We start from the raw sequence: 18,137 nt of genomic DNA on the forward strand, positions 1-18,137 counted from the left end.
CTGCCCCGAGAGAGTATTGATTGTCGGCTGCTTGTTTGCTATGCCGAGCTTGACGAGTACCCCCAATCGTTGGCGGTCTCTTTGGGAATGGCACTCAAGGGTATTAAGGGGGCGAATTCCTTTCGGCAGGCAATTGCAGGCATCTGAGCCTCAGTTCTGATACTCGTGCTCCTTATAAATGCTTTTCCTCGGTATGTGTCAAGAAGCCTGATTAGCCTGCATATGCATACTGCGGTTGATAAGCGACTAGCCACTAGATGCGAGCATCGAAACCGGTGAGGTGCCCTCGTTATTGAGGCACGCAGTCTTGCATATACGACCTCAAGACTCAATGTGCAATATTGTTCTCAATGCTCGTCGCCACCCTCTCCCCAGCCTGGTCGACGTTGCATTGCGTTGTACTACGTTGTATATGTGTACGTTTTACTGGCAGGCATCCGTATTGGCTCTGTCTTGAAATCAAACCCCGCTTCATGACACACGATTCACAGACAGGTTCTGCCGTGTTACTTTGTATCTTGAATCCGCTTACGATCACCTTGGGGATCTATTACAAGGAGTAAATACGCCTGTAAAATCGATACCGTTCGCGTTTATTGAAAGTCATATCTGCTTCCTATAACTTGTGTGTACAATGTAACCAATTGGATACTGTCATGAACACACGAGGCATGGCGTCGCAGCCAAGACCAGCTTCGGCCCATAAAGCCTTCCAACAGGTGCACAGGGTGAAGAAGTCATCACCGGATGTGCAGTATGATAATTCCATCAGTCTGACGGAGATAGTGTCTAACATTGATATAGCCTGGTGCTGATACCTGATATTGGCACCTCTGTTATCCCACAATGGAGCGTCTGCCACGACGCGTGGCTACGAACCTTCGATAAACAAGATCAATCAATCGTGGTCCAGTCGTACGATCATGGGGTCTCGACGATCAATCTATCCTCATGGGACATCGTCCTCGAAGAAGGACACACTCTACTTACAACACTCTGCCAATACCAGCAACAAAATGATGTATGTATTTGGAGTCACTTGATTATCAGTGAAGACCCCCAGTCGAGTACGCGAGCAACTAATGGCACCTATAAAACAAAGGAGCATGATCCCTTCATTTTCATCGCTCATGGTTTCGGGGGTTGGTCCTCAAGCAGGTATACTGCCCATTCATCTGACGCGTGTGTGCGAGGCTGACCATGGCACCAAGGCCCTCAGTATAGCCGGCAGATCTGACGCTTATGATGTTTACTCCGAACTGTTGAACGTCATTGCTGGGATAATCTTTCTGGGTGTACCCCATGCTCTAGACGGCGCCAATAATGAGCAATACGAGGAACGAATCGCACATTTACTGAAGGCGAACACGGAGCTCAACCTAGACCGGCAGACTTTCGCACGCCTGAAGAAAAGTAGCGATGTCCTTGGGGAAATAGCAACGCGTTTCAGTAACATCAGACTCCGAGTGGAGATGCTCTCAATATTCGGAACCAAAGCCAGCAAACTGAGAGATGGCCGAATAATTCTCAGGAACAGGAACATCGTGGTAAGTATTCTCCATGACACGCGTTGCTTTCACTGCTGACCACATATTCTTAGGTCATCGATGGTCCCTTTTCGAGAGTTGGGTCGCCATCGGAGTATCAGTTAGGCCTGGACCTTGAGCACCGCCAACTGCCGTTGCTGATCGAGCCAACCCATCATGGACCGAATGGCTCCGTGGAAGATTGGTTTCTGTCAGCTATCAGGGTTTTTGTGTCTGAGACGCATGGCCGGCTTGTCCGTAGTAGGTCAAGATTCTTCATACAACTCCTTGATGCTAACTACATTCCAGATAGGCCAGTTTCCGAGTACAGCCACGAAAGTGACGAGTCCAATGAGAGAATGAAGAAAGGTCAGTTACATCTGAATATCCCTTGAATCTGCGAAATCTAAACAGGTTCACAACAGCTCTGGCTACACCAAATTCGTCGCAGAATGCGCAATATGGATCGACCAGGACAAGCAATTATGGATCCGAAAGGACCGACTTTTTCGTTGATGTCAAGTCTCTTGTTGAATCTTTGGCCGCCCCAAAGGTCGAGCCTCAGATACCATGTTTCATGGTCGATACATTCGCGAGGAACCACGAGTTCTTTGGACGTAGCGATGTCCTACGGCGCCTCGATGAGTGTCTCTTACCATCGAAGGACCTCTTAGTGGCGTCACAGCCTGACAGAACCCGGGTCGGGGTTCTCAGCGGTATGCCGGGCCTCGGGAAGACCGAGACCGCGATCGAGTATGTGTACAGCAGGCAGCACGAGTTTGATTGCGTGTTCTGGATCCGGGCCGAAGACACAGGCAAGCTTGAAACGGATATTGCACAGATTGCTGCAAGGCTTGGCATCAACGATGCCTCAGAGCCCCAAAGCAAAGCTATCAACAGAAGCTTGGCTCTCGGCTGGTTAACCAACCCTTTCAAGATCGAACACCGTGGAACATCAACACGGAGAGCTCCGGCATCATGGCTAATGGTATTCGACAACGCGGATGATCCCAACATCATATCGCCTTACAAAGACATTGCCAACTGTGGTGCTGTCCTGATAACCAGTAGGGACCCCCTCGCCAAAAGCAGCTTCTCGTCCTCAGCTGTGGATGTCGAGTTAAATCTGTTTGACAACAGGGACGCAGGCAAATTCCTGCAACGGATAACCAGAGTGCGCGATCATGACGAGGAAGCACAGCAGATTGGAGACAGATTGGGTGGACTTCCCATCGGAATTGCGCAGATGGGGGTATGATACGTTGCCAGTGCATCTCCTTTACTGAATTCCTTGATCTCTACGACGAGCCACTCGACGAAATAGACGTACTGGACTCAGATGCACATTCTTTGCGACCAACCGCCCGAGGTAATGTGTCTACCATCTGGGCCATTGACAAGCTTTCAGACGAAGCCAGGTCTCTGATTGAGATCGTGGCCTTCTTGGACCCCGATAACATCCAAGCTTCACTTCTTTCAGCAGAAACCCCGCACCCAGCCTCGTCACCGAAATACCCTCTGAGGAGGAGGTATACTTTCTATGATGCGAGGAAGGAACTAATACGATCGTCTCTCATACGACGAAATGAGGCAACAGATGAATTCTGGGTTCACAGAGTGGTACAGAATGCGATAAGGGCTCATATGACCCATGAGCATCGTCTTCGGGTATTCTCCGAGGTCATATCGCGCGTGGCTTCGGAGTGGCCCTCGAAGGCAGTAGGAGCCCACGACCCGAAGTTATGGGGCAAGCTGAAATCGCTTTACCCTCATGTTATCTCTCTGAGAGACATCTACATGAAGTACTTCAGCGGTGACTTGGTGAATGGCCACATCCCCCTGGCAAGCCTGATATTCCGCGCTTCTTGGTAACATGGCCCCCCTCGCGACAATCTGGCATGACAAAGCGCTAACGTATCGATAGGTACCAAATCGAGCGCGGAGGGTCTCACAATATCCGGACACTCCTCGAGCTAGGACTAGATTTGTGTGTAAAGTGCAGCGACAGGGACTCATTGCAGGTTCAAGACCTTGAAGGCGACATCAACTGCTGTCTAGGCGCGGTGGCAAACGAGACCAACGACGCCGAGTCTTGTTTGGAATACAACAAACGATATTTGGAAATCCAACTCAACCTCCAGCGGAAATCTGAACTACCCGTTGAAAAGCTCCCACGGGCCTACAACCAGATGGGCACCGCATGGATGATGACTAGAGAGTACGAAAAGGCCGAGTCGTCTTTTTCCAACTCGATGGCTGGGTTCAGAGCATTACCGATCTACGACATGGATATGATGACATTTCCCATGGCAAATATTGGACTTGCGTACTGGCTACAAGGCAGGCTCGATGATGCGGCAGCTGTGTTGGAAGAGGGCCTCAATGAGCGAGAAGAGGCTTTTGGCGTCATGGACAGACGATGCTTCCGGTATATCATCTTCTATCTGTCGTTCGTGGCATCCCAACTATTACTAATCTCTATGGCAGTACCGGTAGATTCCTACACGCTCTCGGAAACGTTTACTTTGACCAAGGATACACAGAAAGGAGCGAGCAGTTCCACGTCAAGGCACTTACCCAATATAAATCCACCCTCGGTGCCCACCACCACCGAACCGCGGACGTGTGCCACAAGGTCGCGCAGCATTGCTTGCGGAACGGCCAGAAGGAAGAGGCTTACCGGCTAACAGACCAGGCCTTGAATGTCTGGGCGGTCGACGAATCCGCCTATCGGCCGGAAATCGCTCGTACCACTTTCCTGAAGGCCAAGGTCGCTTGGGCACTCGAAAGGGAGACAGATGCGTTGAACTTGTATCGCAAAGCCGCGAAGCTACGCAGGAAGCTTACGAATCAACACAAGAAGCACGACCAGCTTAGCGAAAGCGAATTCGATGAGCTGGTGACCTTCTGGTCAAGGTGATGTGAAGTGGTGGAATACGAAATAGTACAATCATCGCTTTAGGGGTACAACATATGATAGAAGCAATGCAAGACATCTTACTGTTACTGCTCACTGAAAAGCCCAGCTACCCACTTCCCAGCATCATCAACAAGCCTCTCCGCCTCCGCCTTCCGCCCCAGTAGGTTCCCAGCGAAGAATATGTCATGATTAGCCAGCCGCTCCACCTGATAGGTCACATCGTTGCCAGGCACACTCTTCATCCCCCGAACGAACTCGGTCGCGTCGTCGCTGAAGACCTCGCAGCCGCCGCAGTACACCCAGACAGGACAGGGGCTGCGGAACGGGTCCTCGAGCGTGTTCAAGTAGGGCCTGGCCTCCGGGACCGTATCGTTGCCCGCGACGAAGCGGCGGGCGCCTCACGCCACGAACGTCGGGTCCATGTAGTCGGTTCCGTAGTTGCGGCTCCCTGACACGCTGCGCGGGTTCCGCGCCGCCTCTATCCAGTTAATAGCCGGCGAGAAGAGTAGCGCGCCCCTCGGGGTCGCGAGCCCCACGGCCTCGCCGCGTTCAGATAGGTACCGCAACATGCAGATGACTATGTGCGCGCCCGCCGAGTCGCCAGAGAGGACAATCTGCGAGGCGGGGATCGAGAGGTCATGGAGCAGATAACGGTACGCCGCGAGGGCATCTTGCAACGCGGCCGGGAACTGCCCGTTTGCGTTCGAGGCTAGCCGGTATAGGGGCCAGAAGGCGTGCGAGCCGATCTTCTCGGTTAGCAGGCGCGCGGCGAACGCGCCGTCCATCCGGACGTCGCCCATGACGTAGCCGCCCGGGTGGAAGTGCAGGATGATCGGCCTGGCGCCGGACGCGGTGTTGACACCGCCTTTCGGGGCTGGCGATGGAAACCAGATACCGCCCGTGGCCTGGGGTACGACGCTGGGATCCGAGGAAGGAATCCTGGTGGAGATGGCGTCGGGTACGGGCTGGACAGCGGCGAAACGATCACCTATCGATCCAGGAGTGAGATCTAAGGGCTGGACTGCCTCCACGACCGCAGTATGGTAGATGAAGGCATTCATGAAATTGTTCATTATGCATTGTGGAATGCTCCATTCTGGATGAGGTCTTGTGCCACGGGGCAGGTAGTAAAGTGGAAGGAATAGGAGTTTGGCGAGGTTGAAGAGAACTGCCATAGTCCCACAGAGGTATTTACCAGGGAAAGAGGTGAGGATGCCCATGGCTGATTTTTCGTGCCTTTCGTTCTGTGGTACATATGATTGAATTTCAAAACAGCTGGAGTTCCGCGAGGTGGCCTTCATCATCTCGCATGGTGCCGTGAAAACTGGCCGGGTTTTCGTTTTATCCCTGGGGTTCGGGGTTCCGTTTACTCCCTAGATTGCCTGATAGTAAGCAACAACACACTGTGATGGTTGCACACAGGAGGGCGGCTCGCGGTTGGGATCCCGATCGTCCACAGCCCCATCCCTCTTGCATCCCTTGAAATATCAACCACTCCTTGCGTCTCGTTTTAATTGTGTCCCTTCCTGCTACTATGAGCCCCTGTAAAACTAGCCACTTGCATTGATCTCTACGCTGCCGCTGCTATTTATCTAGTTCCAACGTCTTTGCCAACGACGATTTCTTTTGAAGTTAGATGACTGGAGGTTCTATCCCTTTTTCGAATCTAAGAGAAAGCAAGAAATAAAAGTTATATGTCCTGTGCTTGCTTTTTAAAGAAATCTATTAAGTAGCTGAATTAGACTGGTTCCGGATCAAACATAGCACGTAATTGCTCAACGGCGCGTGGCTAGAATGATCTTGGCAGGAAAGTACCCCCAACGCGACGACCGTCCGCCAGTAGCGCATCCAACTCCTCGTACAGCTCCTTAAACGCACCAGGAAACTTGGACACGAACGGGAACGACCCGAAATGCTCCTTGACGCCAGAGAGGTCCATCTCGAAGCCCCAGCCCTCCTCTTCCTCGAAGGTCTCCACGTCGTCGGGGCCCGTGAAGTCGGGATCCGTAGCCAGATGGGCCGCCTCGGGCGGCAGGATCGGCTGGATGCCCCCGTGCTGCATGTTGAGGTGCACGCGCTGCGCCCCGGCGCGAACAGCGCCGGGTCCAACGGCGCGACGTTGTACGTTCCACGCGTCCGCGCCATGATCTTGGCTGTGGTCTCGGGATCGTCGGCCGCGCCGAGCAGCCGCCGCCCGCCCTCGCGGCTGATGCGGTCCCAGAGATCCTGCATCTCGGGGTCGTGGAAGCGCGCGGGCCCGAATGTCGCGGCCGCGAAGGTGCCGCCCGGCCGCAGCTGGCGCGCAATCGCCGCCACGGCGGCGTCCTGGCGATTGGGGAAGTGCATGACGTTCGTCGCGAAGATCATATCAACACTTCCCGGCGGTATATCGTTGACCTCGTCCTCCAGCTTCGCGGCGCGAAACGTAAACCCGTCGAGGCCGCGGAGGCGCGCGCGCGCGAGCTCGACGTTCGCGGGCACGATGTCGGAGACGATGACGTTCACGAATCGGGAGCGCAGGCGCTGCGCGTAGGGCCCGTTGCCCGCGCCGACGTCGTGGACGGTGCCGAATTGGCCGCTGTGGGCTTCGTGGTACGTGAAGATGCGGTCGAAGAAGGCGTCGGGAGGCTTGGGCCGGCCTTTGAGATAGGTGTCCCAGAACGTTTCGTCCTGGGCGAAGAGCATGTTGCCGGTTCCCCCATCGAAGCTGTCGGGATATGTTACTGCGATTCGTGACTGGCGGCTGGAGATTCGGTAGGCTTCTTGTCCGTGTACCGTGTACGGAAGTGACCCTCGTAGACCTCGGGCGCTGACCAGAGGAAACAAATGGTCGCGGAGTTGCTGCTATCGGGGCCTTGCGGACTCCTACTGTCGGAAAGCCGCAACCAAGCTTCGGCCCCCGAAGGTTACACGGGCTACGGGTGGTGTGGGGAAGTGCGGTGATACAATGCAGCCAAGAACGGGACGAAGATGGATTACATCACCACAGTGTCAGGCGCGAAATGCAACGGATGGCGTTTTCCACCACGCTGAAGCAACTTGGGCAACGTCAAATAACCCTCCTTTTCCTTTCTCACAGTGGGAGCGCAGAGGCGAGAAGAGTCCGCAAATACTGCACATGAGGGGTGTTCAAACGTGCTATGTAAACAAGACCCGAGTTCGTATTATCCTTCTGACAGGCAGGTGCTATCGACAACTAAATCAACAAGCTCATCATCAACATCATCTTAGATGAACCTCGCAAGAAACGCCAATTTGGCCACAAAGAAACCCGTGAGATGGAACCGTCGCCTCCATTGCTTACCCCTTCCACAAGAACATTCACCCCCGCAGGATATGGGTCAGCTTATTGAGTGTGTTGATTCGAGGCGGATACACACTCAAGTAGCAATTCTTGCTCTCCGAGAAGTGTATGCAGAATATGCCGATGTCCGTTGCCGGTTTCATGTCTCGCTCTTCGCTGTCGCCCACAAAAGCCATATCCGAAGGCTGAATGCCGAGAGAGTCCAGCACGCTGCTGAATAGACCATCGGTTTTGCTGACACCATAGGTATTTGAAGTAGCCAGCACGTCGAAATGACTTTGCAGCTCAAGTCGCTCAAGCGTCCATTCTTGTGCGTCCTGGTGGCCTTCAGTGATGATTGCGATTTTCTTCCCAGACCGCTTGAGGGTGGTAAGAAGCTCAAGCGCACCACTCTTCAGCTCCAAAGATTCCGTGAGAGTCTTTTTCGTAAAGCTGAAGAATATGAGCTGTGTCCTCGCGGTCGAGTCCGTAGTGGAATCGCATGGCCACGTCCACGAAGCGTGCCTTTCTGTATTCTTGCGAGGTCTTCCCGTCGGTGAAGGATTTGATAGTAGACTTTCGGAGAATGTCGCTGTATACGGATTTCAGATCTGAGAGAGGCACCTTGGTCTGATCATGGATGTACTTGAGTACGAGGTCACTGGCTCGCGATGACGCTCGGCGGAACTCGTGCAAGGTATCGTCCAGGTCAAATGCGACCCATGTCTTTTCCAAGAGGGTATTGCGGAGGACTCGCACGCAGTCTCCCAATATGATATGTAGAGAGCCCCCGCCTGGCTCTCAATGATGTTCTTCTCGGCATTGGAGAGTATATCATAGTAGGGCTCATCCTCCACAAGTTTGTAGCCCTCAGGGACGTTCAATCCGTCATACGGAGGTTCAGTCTCTCGACAAATTTCTGCCTGTATCACGCCCCCACGCAGAAATGGGCGGCCAAACTTGGTAGGTCTCGTCGTCCTGGGTTTGAGACCTACATCCCAGTGAGTACAGAGTTCCTGCAAAGCTTTGTAGGGGTCCTCTGTCAGTCTCTCGTAGAGCAGACAAGGTCCCACATATGAGTTCCGCGCGCGAGAAACTGCGTGGAAGCAATGGACCAGTCCTTGCCACTCTGTTCGGTCGTCCTGCTTCCAGAGATCGAAGACGCGGACCGGGTCACGTACACAAAAGACCGGTTTCTCCAAGTCATTTTCATAAAGTATTGTCGATTATAGGTCGCACTCTTCGTAACCGTCGTGGTCGCCGGTGTGGCCGTCGCTGCATGGCTCTACTGCGCATATCCAGAACCGCCTTCCCTCCTGGGAGGCGCGGTGGAGAAGGTCATAGTAGAAAGCGTTGTCATCTAGCAATTCGCCTGGAATGAACTCCACATCGGGTGCAGTAGCATCCGGCGGCATGGAACAGCGCATTCTCTAGATTCAGCCATCATCTTCAATAAAAGGGTAGACCCGCTTCCAGGAAAGCCAACAACGTGGCGTGCTTCGATGCAAACGTCATCTCTCATGGTGGCTTTACTAGAGGGTGGTGGATATATCAGAATTGCAGAATCCAGAAGATTGCCAGATGATGGGGGATGTCAAAAGTTCTTTGCGGATGGTCGTCGAGTTGAATAAAGGAGCAAAGCCATCGGGTAGAAATTATGTTTTCACGTACGTACACACGCACCACATGGGAAGCGTGAGTTTTGAGTCGATATGTGTTGGGTTTGCTCGGTTATGAGTCACTTGCTTCTGCCGGCCTGCGTTGGTATGAGTCGAAAAGCAAAAGAAAAAAAAACAAATAAAAAAAGAAAAAAAAGTCAATGGGAAGCGTGAGGTACAAAATTTACGGCTCGAGAATCTACGGGAGGGTTAAACTTTAGTAATCAAACCACACTGTTTCAGTATTTTAGGTTTACCCCTATTTTGTGAAGAGGTTGATCACATCGCATAGGTTGGGTTGGCCCAGCACGAACTTCCAGCCACCCAATGACTCACCGGCAGCCACTCTATCGTTTAAGTTTAGCAACTACAAGAGTCATCGAATACAATGGAGATAAAACTCACAACAAAACAATGGGGTATCGAACTCATTTTACCAGGGACTGGTGTGAATGCAAACACACGGTCCGGAAGTAGCGTCTTCGCTGCCTATGGAACGACTAGAAAGGCGAACGTAAGATTTTGAAGAAGGCATATCGGATACCCAGAATTGGGTTCTGCTGTATCTTAAGCTCAAGGCGTCGTGTGAGAGATGCAGTGACTGAAGCGCATCACAGATGCATCGAAGGTGAACCTAACCATAAGTCGTACGATTCTAGGCCACGAAGAACCTAGTACCACCATTTGTTGCAACACAGGCTGGTAACAGGTTGACAGGGTTTGGCGCGTGTCAAGGCTCTCTACGAATCGATAAGGCCCCAGACTTGGGGACTTTCTCCTCGTATTGAGGAACTTGCGGGCGATCCACCACAGCCGCGGCCTCAACAACCTCGGGCCCTTCAAATAACCTCGCAATTTGTTCAAGCTGCAACCCCTTGGTCTCGGGAAACGTAAAGTAAATGATAACACCAAGCAGGACGTCCCAGGCCGCATTAACAAGGTAGAAGCGCCAGCCAAGCCCCCTCCATGGCGTAGCCCATGGCGAAGGAGCACAGGAGGCCGAAGCCGCTATCGAAAAAGCGGAACACGGCGATGCCCGCGGCCCGCAGCTTGTACTGCGCGATCTCGGACGGGAACAGGCTCGTCGTGGGCGTGATGGCGAAGGAGTAGAAGCCCTGGAACAGGAAGATGACGGCGATGGTGCTGTAGATACCGGCTTGGTTGTCGGTATCTCCGTAGGCTATTCGAAATTGTAGTATTAGTGAGTAGCATGTGTGTACTTTTCATGGGGTTCTCACGGGGGGTGTCGAGAGATAATTGAAATGGAAGAAAAGAGAAAATAAAAACTGCTGCTCCGTCCCACAACCATACATGAGACTTACTGTCACTCCCTCCCTCGGGTACCCAAGAAGCAAAGGAAAACGGAAGGGGGAATTGTCTTGAGCATACCTCTTATCAGCCCACCAATGATGCACAGACATACGATCATGCCCCCATGGCAATAAGCACCTGCGGCCGCCTGCCAATCACATCCAGCATGAAGCTGCCCACCAAGGCCACCAGGAAGCACCAGCAGTTCAGCCCGACGTTGATCCGCAGCTGCGCGTCGGCGTCGGCGACGCCGGCCTGGTCCAGGATCCGCTTGAGATAGTACGAGATGACGAAGTTGCCCAGCGTGCTGATCATGGTGCCGAACGACACGAGGATGAGCAGTCGCCGGCGGTTCGGCGGCGTGGCGAGCAGCTCCCGCCAGGCGTTGCGGGGGTAGGCCGCTTCTTCCCTCTGCATGGTGGATTTGATGTCGCGGAGGGCTGCTTCCGCTGCTGACGTGCTGTCGTTGTCGTTCTCGGTGTTGGGGGTGGCGGCGCTGCCTTGCATGATGTAGAGTATCTCTTTTGCGTGAGCGTCTTGGCCTTTGCTGATGAGCCAGCGGGGGGATTCGGGGACGAAGGGTAGGAGGCAAAGAGCTAGGAAGCTGGGAATGAACTGTAAGAGGGAGGGCAAACGCCACGACCTATCCACGGGTGTCAATTTCAATATGAACGGTTGTTGCCTAGATCACGCAGACGGGGAGGATTTGTCATTTACTCACCAAGTGGACTGAATGTTCCGGCTCCCGTAGTTCACTATCGCCGAGACCAAACTCCCGACATAGAAGCACGAAAAGAAGATCCCCAGCACCCTCCCGCGTGTCCGCGCCGGCAGCAGCTCCGCCAGCAGCACGGGCGCCGAGGCGTTGCTGATGGCGGACCCGAACCCGACGACGACGCGCGCGACGACGAACATGGCGATGTGCTGCGCGCCCGCCTGGAGGGCGACTCCCGCGATGGTAATGAGCGATGCGACCAGGATCCCTCTCTTGCGGCCGAGGACGTCGGCGACGGGCTGCATCGCCAGGGCGCCCACGATGGCGCCGATCCAGGAGGCGGCGTTGTTCAGGCCCACGGTCGCGGTCGTGAGGTGGAAGTACTCGGTGTACGAGGGCAGGATGAGCAGGCCGTTCATCACGGAGCTGTCGTAGCCGAGGGTCTATTGACAAATGTGAATTTTTATTGCCCCCATCAAAACGCAGCAAAGACCCTGGCTGTTCAGGCCAGGAGGGGTTCCAATCCAATTACCGCAGAGTTCACTATGGCGACCGCGACGAGTAGCGAGGTCAGTACGGACTGATTGGCAGGGACCAGGTTGGAGACATGTTTCCGGTGTTCCGCCATCTCCCCTTGCGTGTTTGTGCAATCAAACTAGCAGCGACGTAGCGGCACGTTGAAGCAGAGCAGAGCTTGGTTGTTGAATGGCTATAAATAAGGCTAGACCATATGTCACACGCAGATCCAACAATCACTCTGCAGGACCAACTGGCATGCAGCATCGGCCCAACAGGGGCCTACATTCCGGAAGGGCTACGGCGCCTAAGGGTAGAAAATAAAGGAAGGAAGGACCTTAAGGTCCCCTACAGTGTGTATATAAACCTCACACTCGACCTCACTTTGAGTGAGAAAAGAACCAGAGACCCTAGAAGTGCCATAGTCAAATATTAGCTGAATCAGATCCAAGCCCTTCAAGCCCTTGTCACACCATACGTAGCAACCCTCGATGTCAGGAGTGCACCCGGCCATGAGATCCCGATCTTTGCGCTTTCCAGGTCTATCACAGCGCAAGAGATGCCTGGAGTACAAGTCGACGCATATCGATGAAACCCGACAGGCTATCTTCTTCACTTGGGAACCAAGCGGACAGACAGGGTCTCCAAAACCCTGTATTCGATGAGGGATGGCCTAACACCGGAATTGATTGGTTGTTGCTTATCAATATTGTTCGGCAGCCTCAGTCCGACGGACGAGTTCGGGTGGATTTATCGCGATCTTACCCCAATCATCCCCACATGCCGCCCTGGCACTGGCACTCTTTCCGGGGACGAGACAGCAGGGTCGGAGTGCCGATACGGGGTAGACTGGCCCGGACCCGGCCGACCTCTCTAGCGCCATGCCTCTCGGTATCTTTGCTGCTAATAAAACCTCCGCAGGCCGTTAGCATGGGCGACTCCCTTGTCCCACCACGGCCAACAACATAGCGTACTTGATGTCAAGACGCAGCTGGGTCTGACTCGGGCTGAGTTGGTGTGGCTGGTGCAGTGGAGGATCTGCTTTTGTGGCTCATGGTGCATATCTCAAACGCTGTCGGGGTTTCTTGGCCTTTTTTGGCATATGTGCTGCATACTCCAAATCCGGGCAATGGCATGTGCTCCTCGTGCCACCTAAAACAGTACAAGTATGGACGGGTCACAAAGCCGCATAACCTGCCATGCTTGGGACTGAACTGATCTGGAAAACCCCGGGCCACTCGGGTATGAAGAAACGTGAGACAGGATTGCAAACGCAACGAGTCAGGCTTGAGACGGGAGTATCCGCCACTTTAAATTAACGTTACTCGCTCCGTCTGAACCCATCCTCCACCAATTACGTAAGTCACGTTGTATAAAGGAGCCTACGTGAACAACCAGCCATTATGTAGACAGCAACAACCATTATTGACAACAAGCTTGATTTCGTGATCTACCCCTACGAAGCTCCTCCAACGTAAAAGCAACATACGTGGTCAAATTAAAGAAATATGAGTCCCAACGGATCCTCTCCTCACGTCCTTATACTCGGCGCTGGTCTTGGCGGCCTGAGTCTCGCCCAAGCCTTACGCAAACGCGGAATCTCCTTCGAGATCTTCGAGCGGGACAACCGCGACCTCGAACGCCCCCAAGGATGGACAGTCTCCGTGCATAGGTGAACAGCAATACCCGACCCAGTCTGACTAAACATACACTGACGAAACCTCTAGCATGGTGGAGGACATGAAAGAATCGGTGGCGAACGACATGCCGCCCTTCAACACGGTAGACCACCTGGACTCGGTCGACATCCCGTGCGAGTTCGCGTACTACAACCCGGACAGTACGGCAAAAATGGGCTACCGGGATGACGGCAGCCGGACGTACATGTGGGCAAACCGCTCGACTCTGCGCAACTGGCTGTCAACACACATCGACATCCAATACGACAAGCATGCGATTCGGATCGAAGAGAGCGACAAGAACGTCACGGTCCATTTCAAGGACGGATCCTCGGCGACGGGGGATATTCTCGTCGGGGCCGAGGGCGTCCATAGCATGAGTACTTCATCCCATAAGACTATTTGATGTTTGCGGTACACTGATAAAAAAGCCCGCAAATACATCCTAAAAGGCAACGACCCCGTCCAGTCCGAGAAGCTCTTCCTCGTCAGCGGCGACGTCCACCTGACCAAGCAAGAAATGGAATCTCAAATGACCCTCTCGCACTCCTCGTACCTTGTCGACTTCCCCGGCGCCGAGGACGGGAAAACCTACCACCTCTTCGTCGGGCTCGACAAGCTCTCCTCCCCGTCGGACCCGGAGTCGGGCGCCGACTACTACTTCCACCTCACGGGCGAGGACGAGGCCGCCGACGGCGACGGGTTCTGGACGTACTCGGCCACGCGCGAGGAGCTGTGCGCGTTCGCGCTAAGGCAGGCCCGGGACTTGCCGGAGCGGTTCCGGTGCGTGATTGATAAGGCCACCGCGGAGCGGATGAAGACGCCGCCGGTCAGGCTGAATACGCTGATTATGGAGTCGTTGCCGGTGGGGAGGGTCACGCTTCTTGGGGATGCCGCGCGTAAGTTTTGGACCTTTCTATCCTTCTCCAGCAATCCATGTTTGTCTTGTCAAATGCTATGCTAACCTGTTGGTGACATTACAGACGTTATGACCCCCTTCCGAGGCGAGGGCGGCTGCCACGCCATGAAGGACGGCCTCAACCTCGCCAGGGCCATTGACAAGATCGACAAGGACAACGACCAGAGCCTACGAGAAGCTCTAGACGAGTACCAGAAGGAGATGATCAAGCGCGGGTGCGGCGCGGCGGCCATGTCCAGCAAGGAGTACACGACGGCCATCGACCACGAGAAGCCTGACAGCCGAGCTGTCGCGGGAATGGCGATGGTGGCTCTGCCACAGGAGAGGGTTGTTTTGTAAAGATAGTTTGGCGACATTTTGGGACTATCTTGTAATTCATAGAAAGCGAACAAGCACTCCGTACGGATAGATCAATGAGAGAAAGGAGTTCATCCAAGTTTGATCTAGGAGTTCATCCAAGTTTGATCTCAGCCCACTCCTTGTCCCGAAACGCCGTCTTGAACACCTTCCCAAGCCCCCGTCTCTCCCACAGCCGCCTCTCTTCGTCCCGCTGCAGCAACAAGACGTGATACAGATTCCATGTATCATGCCCGTCGTGCAGCCCCTCCTCCCCTCGGGGATTCGGTCGTGGTGATCGTAGTCCCAGGCCGGGCATTCTCGCGCCGTGAAGGCCTTGGCGTCCGAGAGGGCGATAAAGGGGGAGAGCTTATTTCCGGGCTCGGAGGGTTGGAACGGGATGGAGGGGTCGTCCAGGACGACGGATCCGCACCAGTCGCCGTTCTCGTCCAGGATATCGCGCTCGCGCGAGGAGGTGTCAGTGCCGATCTTCTCGGTCGTGGTTTCCTCGCCGGCGCCACTGCCGGTCCCTGTCCTGCTGGCATTGTTGCCGCCCGCGGCTTCTTCGTCTCGGACGGCCACGTGCAGCCAGGCGCGCCACGTGTAGAATTGCAGGATGGGCATGTACCGGCTATCGGCTTCCGTTTTCCCGATGGAGGTGTCGCGAATTACGCCGAACGGATTGTCGGGCAGAATGGACTTGAACATGGTGTCGTCGGCTCTTGGCACCTCGTGTGGAATGAGTCGGTCGTACCGGTCCTTATACGGTAATCTGGCGTGCATAAATCCGTCTTCGCCCTGGTCGGAATACGGCACTTCCTCCTGGCAGTCTTCTTTGAAATAGAGGTCGTTGCCAATTCGAACCCTGTCATCCTCCGCCAAGTTGTGACGTATGCCTGTCTCCAACTCCTTTAATGTGAAGGAGAGTTGTCGCATAAGCTGCTTCTGCGTTTCACTCCGAGAGCCGTAGCCTTGCCATCTGAGATCAAAGCCGTGGGCGGGCGGTTGCCCAAGATTGTTCGGGCGCTGCATGGTCTCCCATAAAGGTCGAAGATGTCCCTTCTCGTTGCGAACATACCACTGGATCCACGTGTGGTGCTTGAGCCATCCCCTTATGTCACTCAGGCACCCATCGCCACTGTCTAAGTGATACCCAATCGTTCCCCCTCCCATCCTGACCAGGACCACGTGGGGAACGTCTTATCCTCCCCAGAAGAGTGGCTACGCTGACACAGACAGTTGCCCATGGAGTCCTGAGCACATCCCTTGGTGGCGGAATTGGCTTCTTTATGCGGTCGTCTCATCTTGATAGGTTGAGTCGGAGACCAAAGCAAGGCCAGGTCGAAATGCGAAATTGGCAGGTTGAATAGCAAAGGTGCCCTCATATAACGGCCAAGGAGCCAAGATATGCCCCCGAATGCGGCTAATATGTCGCCGGCTTTCGTGAGATTGCGTCCCGTGTACATGGAGACGTATTTCATGTAGCACCAGATGGGCCGCTGCTGAATATCCCCAAGAGGCTGGATAGACGAGTGCGTCCGGCCGAACGATGATTCGTTGTTTTTGGCGTTAGTGTATGTATCTTGAGAGATCCTGTTGACTCTGCACTGATAGTATACCCGACCTTCAGCGAATATCAAGCATCGCCGAGATAGAATCCGTTCTTGAAAGGTCCAGGCCCGTGTATTCCATATCGAGCTATCAACAACCGTTTCCAACGGCCTTGTAACCGTGAGCCACATACCCGGGGTGCACTCTACTCTGATCGGATCCGCATCGCTTTTTGTCGGCTCCGCTGGGTCGCCATCACTATTGTCTGGCCATAGCATCGGCCAAGCCGCTCTGAGACCGGCAGAGCATCCATCGCCATCTGCTGCACAGATGGTGAACAGTGCATTGCCATAAATCAGATGCATGGCCTCCGAGTTCAGTTTCCAAGAACTACCGCTGTCCTGCACTATACAAAAGGCGTCGATCCATAGATAGCGACACCCCAGGCGCCTGACTAGTAGAATGCTATCTTGGATCGTCTGTGGTAGTCTTTCCCACACTTGCTGCAGGCCACCGGGCGTGATGTACTTCATCACCGTCGCTCGCGTCGAGACGTAATCGGAGTTGCCTCGGATCTCCTGGCCCCAAACGTAGCTCAGGGCCACGTACGGATCGGGTCTTCCGTCTTCCATCGGGAGTTCTTTTAGTTGCATATCGACCACGTCGATAACTCCAAAGTATGTTTCCTCCACCAGGGACTTGAATTCCTCTGTGCTGTTGTGCGTAGCATCGCAGCTGCCTTGGTGCTTCTGGAGACATGTCCCCACCCAAGCTTCGATCAGGGCTTGGACGTCTGTGTCCGCTTTTGTATCAGACTGCTGACTCGGAGCGTTCGGTTGGCTTATTGGTTGCCATGACGAACATGCGGCAGATGGTGTTGAGCTCTGCGGGGGCACGAGTACAACGTAGACGACTTGCACATTGCCGTTCGCCTCGTTCCAGCTTAGGCGAATACGACGCGAGCTGTGTGCAGATTCAGCACTACCAGGATCTTCATCCTGGCGTCGGTCAAGCTCCCAGCTTAGCGAGCATGTAGTAGAATCGTCCGTATCGCCCGAGCCATATCTTTTAATTGCCAAACACAGCAGCTTGCAAAAGCTGCAGCTTGGCATGGAGCCTCGCAGTTCTTTAAGGGAAGCGAAGTCTTTGAAAACGCTTCCCGAGTTGATGCGAAGGATGTGGCCAGGCTCCGGCGGTCGAGAAGACTGCCACTCGTAAGGTGTCGCAGTTGAACGAGTTCCAATGGTGAAACGTTCGGCGCTCAAATCAAGCAAGTGGCATCTTGAGCAGAGTTTCCCACCCTGAGATCAATGTATCTCACACCTTGCGATGTAGCTAGGATCTTGGGACATACCGAAATCGACACCTGTTCTGGTCTCGCCACCATTACGGTGTTTTAGAGCCAAGACGTGGCCCTGGCAAGTAGCTCTGGTGTAGTATTGAAGCCGGACTCGGTCGAGGTTTACATTCAAGCTAAGGGGAGGCAGTGGGAAGAGTTGCGAGGACTGCATGGTGTTGAGGGGAAAGCAGCATCCTTGCATAAAGCTGTGGGTCAAGAGGCTTTGGTCCCCAGCCTCCCCCTGCTTAGTTCTTTTTAGCTTCGATGCAGTGCAACACTAGCAGAAGAAGCAATACACGCCTTCTTTGAAGTGGCATAGAAAATGAATAGCCAGCTAAATAATTGGCGACTAGTAGTTGAACAATGCTAGATATAGGTTATATT

At 54.0% G+C, this 18,137-nt stretch overlaps 7 protein-coding genes across 7 annotated transcripts; 3 read left to right on the forward strand and 4 right to left on the reverse strand.

Moving 5' to 3' along the window:
- Nucleotides 1-2,103: 2,103 nt before the first annotated feature.
- On the forward strand, nt 2,104-2,784 carry PG997_005755 (uncharacterized protein; the record flags this gene model as incomplete). Its single annotated transcript, XM_066810070.1, has 1 exon — nt 2,104-2,784. The coding sequence occupies one exon, from the start codon at nt 2,104-2,106 to the stop codon at nt 2,782-2,784; it is 681 nt and encodes a 226-aa protein (XP_066668993.1).
- Nucleotides 2,785-3,170: 386 nt separating this feature from the next.
- PG997_005756 (uncharacterized protein) lies at nt 3,171-4,446 on the forward strand (the record flags this gene model as incomplete). Its single annotated transcript, XM_066810071.1, has 3 exons — nt 3,171-3,394; nt 3,451-3,954; nt 4,074-4,446. The coding sequence occupies 3 exons, from the start codon at nt 3,171-3,173 to the stop codon at nt 4,444-4,446; spliced, it is 1,101 nt and encodes a 366-aa protein (XP_066668994.1).
- Nucleotides 4,447-4,529: 83 nt separating this feature from the next.
- Nucleotides 4,530-5,666, reverse strand: PG997_005757 (alpha/beta hydrolase; the record flags this gene model as incomplete). The annotated part of the gene is made up of 2 exons (XM_066810072.1): nt 4,530-4,797; nt 4,858-5,666. 2 exons carry the CDS (start codon nt 5,664-5,666, stop codon nt 4,530-4,532), a joined length of 1,077 nt encoding a protein of 358 aa, XP_066668995.1.
- Nucleotides 5,667-6,235: 569 nt separating this feature from the next.
- On the reverse strand, nt 6,236-7,131 carry PG997_005758 (uncharacterized protein; the record flags this gene model as incomplete). The annotated part of the gene is made up of 2 exons (XM_066810073.1): nt 6,236-6,502; nt 6,565-7,131. The coding sequence occupies 2 exons, from the start codon at nt 7,129-7,131 to the stop codon at nt 6,236-6,238; spliced, it is 834 nt and encodes a 277-aa protein (XP_066668996.1).
- A 3,188-nt stretch (nt 7,132-10,319) lies between these two features.
- On the reverse strand, nt 10,320-11,832 carry PG997_005759 (hexose transporter; the record flags this gene model as incomplete). The annotated part of the gene is made up of 4 exons (XM_066810074.1): nt 10,320-10,567; nt 10,837-10,846; nt 10,888-11,341; nt 11,420-11,832. The coding sequence occupies 4 exons, from the start codon at nt 11,830-11,832 to the stop codon at nt 10,320-10,322; spliced, it is 1,125 nt and encodes a 374-aa protein (XP_066668997.1).
- Nucleotides 11,833-13,437: 1,605 nt separating this feature from the next.
- PG997_005760 (monooxygenase) lies at nt 13,438-14,866 on the forward strand (the record flags this gene model as incomplete). Its single annotated transcript, XM_066810075.1, has 4 exons — nt 13,438-13,601; nt 13,657-13,988; nt 14,040-14,507; nt 14,592-14,866. 4 exons carry the CDS (start codon nt 13,438-13,440, stop codon nt 14,864-14,866), a joined length of 1,239 nt encoding a protein of 412 aa, XP_066668998.1.
- Nucleotides 14,867-14,994: 128 nt separating this feature from the next.
- On the reverse strand, nt 14,995-17,925 carry PG997_005761 (uncharacterized protein; the record flags this gene model as incomplete). Its single annotated transcript, XM_066810076.1, is given in 4 exon segments — nt 14,995-15,077; nt 15,088-16,005; nt 16,017-17,695; nt 17,738-17,925. The coding sequence occupies 4 exon segments, from the start codon at nt 17,923-17,925 to the stop codon at nt 14,995-14,997; spliced, it is 2,868 nt and encodes a 955-aa protein (XP_066668999.1).
- Between the last annotated feature and the right edge of the window lie 212 nt (nt 17,926-18,137).

This window comes from Apiospora hydei (assembly GCF_038363865.1).
Source record: "Apiospora hydei strain CBS 114990 chromosome Unknown utg000005l_segment0_segment0, whole genome shotgun sequence".
Taxonomy (NCBI): Eukaryota; Fungi; Ascomycota; class Sordariomycetes; order Amphisphaeriales; family Apiosporaceae; genus Apiospora; species Apiospora hydei.